Here is a 10,089-nt window from a genome sequence, read left to right as displayed (position 1 = left end):
TCATAAACATGACAGGTCAAGACATGAGACTTCAATAATACAAGGGAACATGAAAGGAACCGGAAAATTATACTCACCGTTGGTACATATTCGGAGGGGAATTTATTAGTTGTATAGGAGATTAATAGACAGGTTTTACCCACTGCACCATCACCAACAACGACGCACTTGATCGTCTGCATAGCTGTGCTTTTACAAATCCACTGTTTTCATTCAAGATCTGCAATGAAAGACAAAAGCGTTCACATGAGACACTTTATTCAGTAATAGCTGGCTCACCACTAGAGTGTCAGTCTCAAGTTTAGAAGGTGTAAAGAGAGACACTAAACCACATGTGTATTACACAACATCTCTATGCCCACGTGTGCAGAGTAAAATACAGATAGAACCACAGAAACAGCCAAAATATTTTTATCAAATCTTTATTGTATTCTATAACATATAAACAGAGGGAGAGCAGAAAGAGTAAATGAGATCATTCAATATTCACGAGCGGGAACTGTATTTAGCAGGGCTAAAGTCTCCTTTACTGTATGATCTGAACTGACCATATGATTTAAATCAGTGTTTCCTGCACCACAAAACAAATATACAGCACAAACAGTGTTGACAGATTCACGATCAAATGGCTTTGAATGAGTTACTAGTTACAAGTTATTCACTAAATCCATCAAACTGGTTACTAAACCAACACCAGACCAGAATCACTTACTGTTGTTCATATGACAAAGTGCAGCTAAATATTCAAAAACGCAACAGCTGTTTTTGTAACAGAACTATATTGTAATTAAAAATACTTTGAGTTGACTTTAAGCGGTGTAGAAATACTTTATGATCCGTAACCACATCTAAATTTGTCAGTATAACACCAAAACAGACTGTAAGACCTAATCTCCCTGAGTGGAATTTCTCACGCTGCTTTTTCAGTGTTAGAAACTAAATGTGTTGTTGGTCTGCAAGCATAAAACACCCACATTAGAAATTGTAACAAGCCTAGCTGCTATCAACATAAAATGTGCAAAATTAATCAGTCCCCATTAACTGATGCAGAAGCGAGAATAAGTCATATTCAAATAAATTCCACACCCTTCAATGTCTCACAGATAGTTACATTTGTGCAGTAATAAATGTCCTTTAATTAGTCTGGCATGCGATTGGCTCATATTATATGCATCCAAGAAATGGTATGTGCAATGACTGAGAAATGGTATCACTTAAATGCATTATGGCTTTTCTATTACCCACCTACCCCGAACTGATGGAAACAACTGAAGCCTGAAACCTGTCAGATTTAAGCAAAATGCATACTACTAGACTGAAAATCACACATATTTAAAAGGTTAACAGTCTTCTATTGTGTTCTGATTGCAGACTAGGTGCATCAATTACAAGATCAGTCTGCACTCAGACTATTACAATACCAACAATATATTCTTACACTAATACAGATCAGCAGAGTTCACTCTTTTTAACACGGACGAAGCGCTTGCCGTCATTTTTACACACACTTTTTGGAAAAAAGCCCAAAAATTGCAAGACAGAGCTTGGGGAGATGTGGGGAGCAATTCAGTGCTTTTTAGACTGACAGCCAGTATGAGTTTAAAATCTGTTAGATAATCTGAAGTACACATACTAGAAGAGCATCAACAAAAGACGCACACTGTGATTTGACACAGCCTCATCTTTGAAGTGATACTACAAACTTTAAATAATGTGATTTAATACTCATGCAAAACTACAATAAGGACAACCTAAATCCAACCTCAAATGCTCAACTATTCATATTCACTCATAACTCAGTCTCTGGCATGTTAGTGTGAAAGTTTGACAGTGTTCTAAGAAAACACAAATGTTTCCCAGAATAATAAACCATAAAATAACTAAAATATCACACGTGCACAATCTGCACATTGTGCACCAACCAGTAGTTGATTAGCAGAAAATATAACCCATCTCTAAGGTCTAAAATATTAAAATGCCTTTTTGTTAAATTTTTTTATTTGTATTTATTTTATTTTTTGCAATGGTCATACAGTGGAAATTAGCAAATGCAATTTTGTGAATGCGCCACAAATGGCATCTTCACTAAAATTTGAGAATATAAATTTGGCAATAAAATCTGTAACGTGTAAAAAGTACTTATATATCCATGTAAACAAAATTATTAAATCTTACGTCAAATTGACCTCTAAAACAAAAATAAAATTGTACAAAAGTCAGTTATACAACAAGCTAGTACGACACAGTCTGCAATTACGTTAATGCTAATATTAGATTGCACACTGTAAAGAGCTTTTTAAAAATTACATCACAACCAATAGCAAACACAAAGAATAAACGAAAAGCAATCACAAAAATGTCAACCCCTATTTAAATGTGATTAAAAGTAAATGTAATGTAATTTCTGATATAGTTCACATTTAAAACATTCAAATTCCCCCCCTCTGACAGCCCCTCCTCTGTTCTGATTGTGGGCCACTGCGGCTTTAAACTCAAGCATAGCGTCACCAGTTTCTGCACATCGTACAGCGGGTCAGTATGCTAAACCACTATCCACACCACACAGACCCCAAGCGTGTGGACAGGACACATATGGGGGCAGAAAAGAATAGTAGAGCAGCAGCCCTTTCCTCTGGTGTGCGGAGGGGAAGCAGGGGACCGAAGCGCGAGACTGAGAACCATTTCCTGCTGTTTGCGCCGCGCCTGAGCAGCAGCTAAGCCTCTGCAGAGCTATGCAGCAGTAAGCGGGTGAGCCTTCAAGCTCACAGATGGTCAGGACGAGGAGATGGAAGCCCATCCCGGCTGTTTCCTTCCCCTCGCACACTGCAATCTGCGGATGCAAGGCCTGATCTCATTCTACGGTCAGTGAAAACCCCACAAACAAAAAGTGGTGTGCTGGAAATAACTGTATTAAGGCCAAACTTCAGTTTCCTTCAAGCTCTAGACTGTGTAAAGCAATGTAATCCTGATTCATGTGCAAACCTAGACTGTAAGTCCGTGCTCTTTAAAACCAGGGTACATTTGGAGAAGCCTATTTGAATCAGTCTCACCTCTAATTCTTATTTTTCCCCAAATCCACCCTGATTTTTGGGGTGCAAAATATTTGACTATGCATCATCAGCCATTTATATGATGATACACACATACAATTAATAAACGCACTGCAGGCATATGGAATTGAATGACCAGTAATGCTTGTTACAGACAGTTAGTTACAGTTACATGAACACAGTAATAATTTTCTTTAATTAGTCTGACATGTATGAAAGCCTGTTTTAATGGAATAAAAAATAAAAAAGGTAATTGCAACTTTTTAATCTCACAATTTGGACTTTGTTTTCTGACAATTCTGATATGAACAGAACTGCAAAATATAAACTCAATTAATTATTTACATCTCGCAATTCTGACATTTTTCTGAAGTTTGTATCTTGCAATTCTGAGTTCTTCTCAGAATTTCGAGGAAAAAAAAAAGGCAGAATTGTGAGTAAAAAGTCAGAACTGAGATTAAAAAAAAATGAGAAACGGGTTTCCATAGACGTGATGGGTGATGAGCTTATACTATATGTATACATTATACATGAACAGCATGATAAAACACTGAAATAATGTAGAATCATTTTATTCCAGCATCTGACAATATAGTATATACAAGAGTTTTGCAATAGAAATGTAATAACTCTTTTGTTGTTAGCAATATTAATAATGTAAATATGAGCCAAACCGTTTTGCTATCCTGTCTAATTGTAGCTACACATTTTGCACTCGAGGACAAACGGCTGTTATGTAAAAATATAAGTAATGATCCACCCTACATATTAAATAGATTACTTTGAAAGCTGTTGCTGGTTGCTATTCTTTAGAGACCCACCAAATGGTGCTACTTATCAGTAGAACATTAATGAACCTTTACAGTAAGAATTAGAGTAAGAAATAATTTGAATATCCCCCATTTCTACTATAAAACACAAGGATAGATTAGCTGGATTCGTCCATTCTTCTCATGCAAGTCCTGCCTTCTTCCTGTGATAGTTTAAGATTCATTTGTGGCAGGAAAAGCATTACCTCAATGACCAGAAGTAAAAGAGAACTTGTTGCAAAATACATAATGATGCAAGTAAAAACTATGCGTAATGCTTTAGTACTTAATTCACTGGTACATCATTCAGTCTACAAGAAGAAATCAAACAAAAACAATACCTTGGATGCAAATATTCCTTAGTAATGCTTTTCTTTTAACCTTCACAACCTACAACCTGCAGACAAGTCAATATTAACAGTGCTAAAAAAAAAGACATGGACTATAGAAATAATGAATGTGTTAGAGAGAGACAGAGACATCCCTGACACAAATCAACAATCAACAGGAAACAATGGTCAACTAGTACCTTCCAACACAATAGAACTACTTAAGTTATTTATGAAATTAGTGCAATAACATGAACTTTTGTACATGATATTGCTCTGATTTCATATATATATATACACATAATTATAAAAAAAATAATGCAGCATTTCTGAATTTCCAATTATGCTATACCACTGAAGGCCACCAAAACACAACATTTTAATGAGCATTCACTGCACAATTCCTTTATAGCAATCACAATAATTCAATCAAAATTTAAGACAAATTAGCAATAATATGCTAACATGAAAATATAAATAAATGATGACAGTTATCCGTTGTCAACAGGCGACTGCAAAGGATGACAGATTGAAAGCCAGAAATGGCTTTTTATTTAACACCGACAAAACTTCAATTAATTACTGTATTAACACAAACCTTACATATATGTGATACAATAACAAGATAATAATTGTAAAAGCGCTTATGGTCAAATCTGACCGGTTCTCCTCAGCCCCAGCTAGCCGCCTGTGCTAACTGCCGTCCGGTGCCATTGAACACGTTTAATTCGTTAAATACCCATTCAAAATATATATACTCAGACAGTACACATTCATAACTCGATGTTGCATCAAGTCATGCGCTGATATTGATTATAAGAAGAAAAATCTAGTTAATATTTAGAGCGTCATTGGCACTCACCGTATCCTTTCTGTTGGTTTCTCTGCGCCGGGCGTTGGCAGGTCCGCGCGCTCGGGGTTTCCAGAACTGAAGAGCAGGGGCGCGACGCTGCGTCACTCCATCACACTTCATTAGAGCAAGAACTTCAAGGATTTTTGCAAAATGCAAAGCTAACACAATATATGCAAAGTTTTATCACTTCATTTTAATATGTACAGTAAAACACTTACAGACATCGTTCTATTTCAGTTTGACTTAAGATTCAATTAATTAACAAGGAGGGAGAAAAAAAAATCAAGTAATTTGCCATTTACGAGTTAATTAATTAGTTTTACACAAACTGTGATAATCATGTATATATATATATTAATATTTATAATAATAGGCTTGATATGTGAAATTATGTCTTAAAAGTTTTCCCTTCGAATATGTTTAATATAATGTTACTTAACATACTTAAAAACATATCTTATTAATGTTGCTATCATTTATATATTGGATTGTTTTGCAATTCTTTGGAATAGCAGCAGTGTTAATGTGTTAGTGTTAGTGACAGCAATAAACTCTGATATCTGTCAGTATAAGATGTACATCACCTTACCTTACATTTAAATTTCTAATTTAGGTTGCTTTTTGACCTACTTCTCTAAATATTTCACTCGCCAGTCACACGATGGCAGTAAAGTGCTCGCCAAAAACGAGATCACGTCACCGTTTCAAAATAAAAGCACACCGTTTCCGCTCAGAAATGTGAGTGTAAATTATATGCGTGTAATATTAAAAGAAAATTATTTTAAAAATCTATAAATATTCACTATACAATTAGATAATGAAAACAAAATAAATTATTATGGGATATTTAAATATCGGCGACTTAGACTTTAATTTTAAAGTGAACTGATGTCACTACGCGGTTTATCATATGACAGCTTCGGAACACATGATTTCCAGACACGTCAATAGTTGGACGTTACATAGTAAATTGCTTTATTTACGTTTTTAAGTGTGATCTGATAGGTAAGTCTTTACATTTAAAGAATGCGCTTTTTATGTTAATGTTCAGGTGCATTATTAAATCAATGTAGCGTCATTGCCATGCACACACATTCTTCTTTTCTAATCGTAAGTCACAGTTTATTTGCAGAATGACTATTGCGGATCTCTGGGATCAGAGAATATCTGCCTTTCTACTGAGTCCATCTCAGTTTTTGGCCACCACCACCACTGAGAGTTTCTTGGCTGAACTCCTACACGAACTGCGGAATGATAAGGCCAATGATCAACTCAAGGTAACTAACGCACGTACTTCATATTTATTGCACTTTAATTTATTTAATTATGTAACGTTATGTGCATGAATACAGACGTTGAAATAGTAGAAAAATATTCTACATATAAAATATTTTATATATTAATATAATGTTGGAAATATTCTCTATTTTAAAGTGATGTAAAACAGAACTGACTAGGAAAAAAATATATATAATACATGTTGAATGTTCTATTTATATTGAATATCTTTATCAGCCAGAGGTGTACTATGCTTTACAATGGTATATTTCAAATAAACAAAAATGCTTTCATTATAATACATTCTTGTATTTTTTTCACAACAGGGTCAGTTCAGTTTAATTGAGATAATATTATAGTTTTTTATTATTATTTTGAATTAGTTTTTTTATTTTCATAGTTCCTGCTTTCATTTTATTTTTAAAGACTTAAACATTTTGTGTATTTTTATATTTGTTTATTTTTTGTTTTCAATATGTATATAGTTTTTTATTACCTTTATTTCAGTTTTAGTTATTTTAGTACATCAAGTTAAATGAAAATTAGAAATATTGTCTCAGCTGAAATAAAACAAGTTTTTTTTTTTTTTTTAAGTAATGAAAGTTTGTAATGGTATTAGTTTTAGTTAATTATAAAAACCCTGCTCCACAGTGTTTGCAGCTTTTGCAGTAACTAGACCTTTTAATTACCATAAAGCTTTGAAATGCTGTGCATTTTCCCTGTAATTAACTTGCTTTTGTGTATTATTGTGATTTTTTTTTTTCCTTATAAGATACTCCTTGTGTCTGTACTACTGGGGCATCCAACCATTCTCTGCCCTTCTGCCTCTGTGGGAGAGGAAACAGCCCTTGAACTCCTGTCAGTCTTCTCTCACACACCACAGAAATCCATCTTGCTCAAGTGCAATGTCATGCTGGCCATCACCAATGTGATAATATGCACATCCTGCCTGGCTACCCACACAAAGACGGCTGAAGACTGGCTTGACCTGCTATTTCAGACGATCCAGGACACCAATGACTACAGATGTGGTCTATCCCAGCAGCCAATAAGGGCCGCCGCTTGTGATTGCCTACGAGAAATGGAAACCTGTAGCCCTGGTCTTCTTTCTCAAAAGTTAGAGGCCCTGTATCTTCTAAAACAGCAAGAAACCACAGTTCTGCATCAGTCCTACTGTTTGCTTTATACACTCGGGCTGAAGAACGCCATAAGGATCTTGACGAACCAAAAAGATGTTACTGACCTAGAGTTTAAGAGTATCTTAGGAGGAAATGAAGGGTTTGCATGGAAAAGCAATCAGTTAGAATTGACCTCGTTGCCTATAAACATGCTGGTGCAAGTCCCACGTTTGACACAAGGACTGGATTGTAAAGAACTCAAATCAATAATGTCTTCGCTCTTGGAGGAGTCTTACCTGCTAACGCCTATTTCTCAGTCTGCCCTACTCCGGGAGCTTGTAGAAGTTGTCGCCATGGTCCCGGGACTCTCTCCGACGCTATTCAAATCGCAGCTTCTGCGACTCTTCGGAACGGCAGATGTTTCGCTCATGCATGCCACGCTCTTTATGAAGGACACGTTCACAGATAGCCTTTTCACCGCAGAGGACGAGAACTTCCTGCTCAAGCGTCTCGTAGGCACAGCCCAGCATCCGCTCCTAAGAATTCCAGAAAAGCTCTTCTACATGGAATGCATCCTGCACTTCCCTGAGAACCGGCCCATATCCAGCAGCGGAGAAGAGAGTTTACCCGTTCTGGTTACGCCACGTCTGGCAGCGTCTCTTCATCCAACAGTTTTCAATGATAGTACAACTATGCTCTGCAGGCTAAACCTTCTTTGTTTGGTGCACCTTGAAGCCGATGAGGGCGAAGCGGACAAAGGAATCGGCTTCCTGTTTGATCACATATTGGCCCTTTTGAAAATCGTAGACAATGACGGTAGCAGAGAAGTGGTGGTGACCTCTTTCAGAGCGTTGTTTATTTTTCTCATGCACTTCAATGGCATGGAAGAACTCTCTGAGAAGCTGATTGACAAATTATGCGACATGTATTCCAGACATTCGCGACTCGCTCCAAATTTGATTGGCCTCGCGGATCGCATCCAGGAGCATCTAGATGACCCAGTCTGGTCGGTCAAGTTGCTAAGAGAGCTTCAGAAATGCATTATGGAAATGCCTCCATTGCAGTTGACGATTCATAATTTGAGTTGGCACTTGAAAGTCTTGAAAAGAGTGGCTAAAGAGGGTCAGATTACCCAGAGAAACACCATTTACCTTCTTCTCAATGTTCTCATCAACTCCAACTTGTGTGAAAGAGGTAACTGGCAGGTTGGAAACGCAGTTCTCGCCGTTTGTCGCAATCTTTTGGAGCACCCCTCTATCGATCAGGTGTTTATCGAGTTGGCTGATCTTTTGCAATACATATCAATACAATATGACGATACAGACATTAAGGATCACGCTCGCTTCTACTACACATTGCTAACCAACCTTTCGTGGGAAAAGCTTACGGGAGTTCTCGCCCAAAAACTTGATGGAGGACGTGCCAAAGAGCGGTCACATTCTGCAATTATGGCCGAGAGTGAGGGGATCGCCAGTAACCTGACTGTGCACAAAACAAACCGGCATGTTTTACAACTCATCAAGGTACAAGAAAAAGCCACACAAAGCTCTTCAGAGTCAGTGGAGGCAACAGGAGAGGTTAGGAATTGGTTGGAGGTTTATCAAGGACAGTTTCAGACACCTGGATTTGGCTCTGAGGTCACCTTGAGGTACAATCTGACTCATGCAAAAGAAACCGATCTTTTATTCGATAAAGTCTTTACAATCTGTCTGCATTTCGAACTGAAAGACTCAAACTACGCAATGGTAAGTGACATACACGTACCATGTGTGTTCAGAGATGGAAAGCCACCTGAGGTCAAAGTCAAGCTCAAGCCCTTTCAACCCTACCCTACTAGTTTATGCGTCAGTGCCATGTTTACCACGCAAGACGGACGCTCTTGGCACAGCCGACTGCCTGATGTGAGCGTTTCATTCCCTGAGATATTCCTTCCTCTGCCTTTACCTCCAAACTCATCCTGTGAATGCAAGGAACAAGTGTTCGAACACATCTGGGAGGCCACAGCCTCTGGGAATCCTGACAAATCTGCCATTAGTCTGTTCTGCTTTAAACCTGAAGATGAAAGTCTTGCTGATCTGATCAAGACACATTTTCAAGGTTACCTTATTACGGATCAGCAAAGCGAAAGATCATGGAAAGTCTTGTTCTTTCTTCCACCCAAGTGCCATATCCTTTTGAAGATTACACAGGCTGAGGACGCCGCTCGGGTCAGCATTGCAACTGACAACTGGGAGCTGTTACCTTTTGTGAACTCTTACCTCCAAAACATTACTGATAATTGTAGCTCAACAGTAACAGATGGCTAAATGGGTGTTTTGCAGGTGTTCATTTACATAGGTAATTTTAACCAATTCATTTCTATTAATTCCTTTTTTGATATCACCATTCATTTTTGTATAGAAAATCTCAGACTAACATGTTTAATAAAATATATATATATATATATATATATATATATATATGATGAGCACATATGTTATGCTGTTTCATGTAGAGTAAGTAGTGCTTTTCTACTGCTTTATTAAAAGAAAAATCAACTGAGGCACTGAATAACTGATTTAATGTAAACGAAATGCCCAAAAATATCAGTAGCCCTGAAATTAAGATAAATTAGACAGCAACATTTAAAATAAATGTAAATGTAACAGAAAA

General features: G+C 37.0%; 2 protein-coding genes across 4 annotated transcripts in view; one reads left to right on the top strand and one right to left on the bottom strand.

The window, feature by feature from the left end:
- Positions 1-5,152, bottom strand: part of cdc42 (cell division cycle 42) — a 13,428-nt gene extending 8,276 nt beyond the window's left edge. The window contains exons 1-2 of one of the 2 annotated variants that reach the window (XM_016573828.1): positions 5,051-5,152; positions 78-220 (exon numbers count right to left, since the gene is read on the bottom strand). In XM_016573828.1, the coding sequence (XP_016429314.1) occupies positions 78-182 (105 nt within the window). In that variant the 5' untranslated portion in view covers positions 183-220; positions 5,051-5,152. The remainder of the gene's footprint in view (positions 1-77; positions 221-5,050) is intronic. The other variant, XM_016573827.1, reaches the window with a different exon arrangement.
- Positions 5,153-5,954: 802 nt separating this feature from the next.
- Positions 5,955-10,061, top strand: LOC107756637 (AP-5 complex subunit beta-1-like). Of its 2 annotated transcripts, none has more exons than XM_016573823.1 (3): positions 5,955-6,046; positions 6,174-6,318; positions 7,092-10,061. In XM_016573823.1, exons 2-3 carry the CDS (start codon positions 6,175-6,177, stop codon positions 9,741-9,743), a joined length of 2,796 nt encoding a protein of 931 aa, XP_016429309.1. In that variant the 5' UTR covers positions 5,955-6,046; position 6,174; the 3' UTR covers positions 9,744-10,061. The 2 variants fall into 2 exon arrangements, with proteins under 2 accessions (XP_016429309.1, XP_016429307.1); XM_016573821.1 differs by having other exon boundaries at positions 6,163-6,318.
- Positions 10,062-10,089: the final 28 nt, after the last annotated feature.

This window comes from Sinocyclocheilus rhinocerous, unplaced genomic scaffold (genome assembly GCF_001515625.1).
Source record: "Sinocyclocheilus rhinocerous isolate Xijiao unplaced genomic scaffold, SAMN03320098_v1.1 scaffold532, whole genome shotgun sequence".
Classification (NCBI taxonomy): domain Eukaryota; kingdom Metazoa; phylum Chordata; class Actinopteri; order Cypriniformes; family Cyprinidae; genus Sinocyclocheilus; species Sinocyclocheilus rhinocerous.
This window is presented reverse-complemented; position numbering and strand designations above follow the sequence as displayed.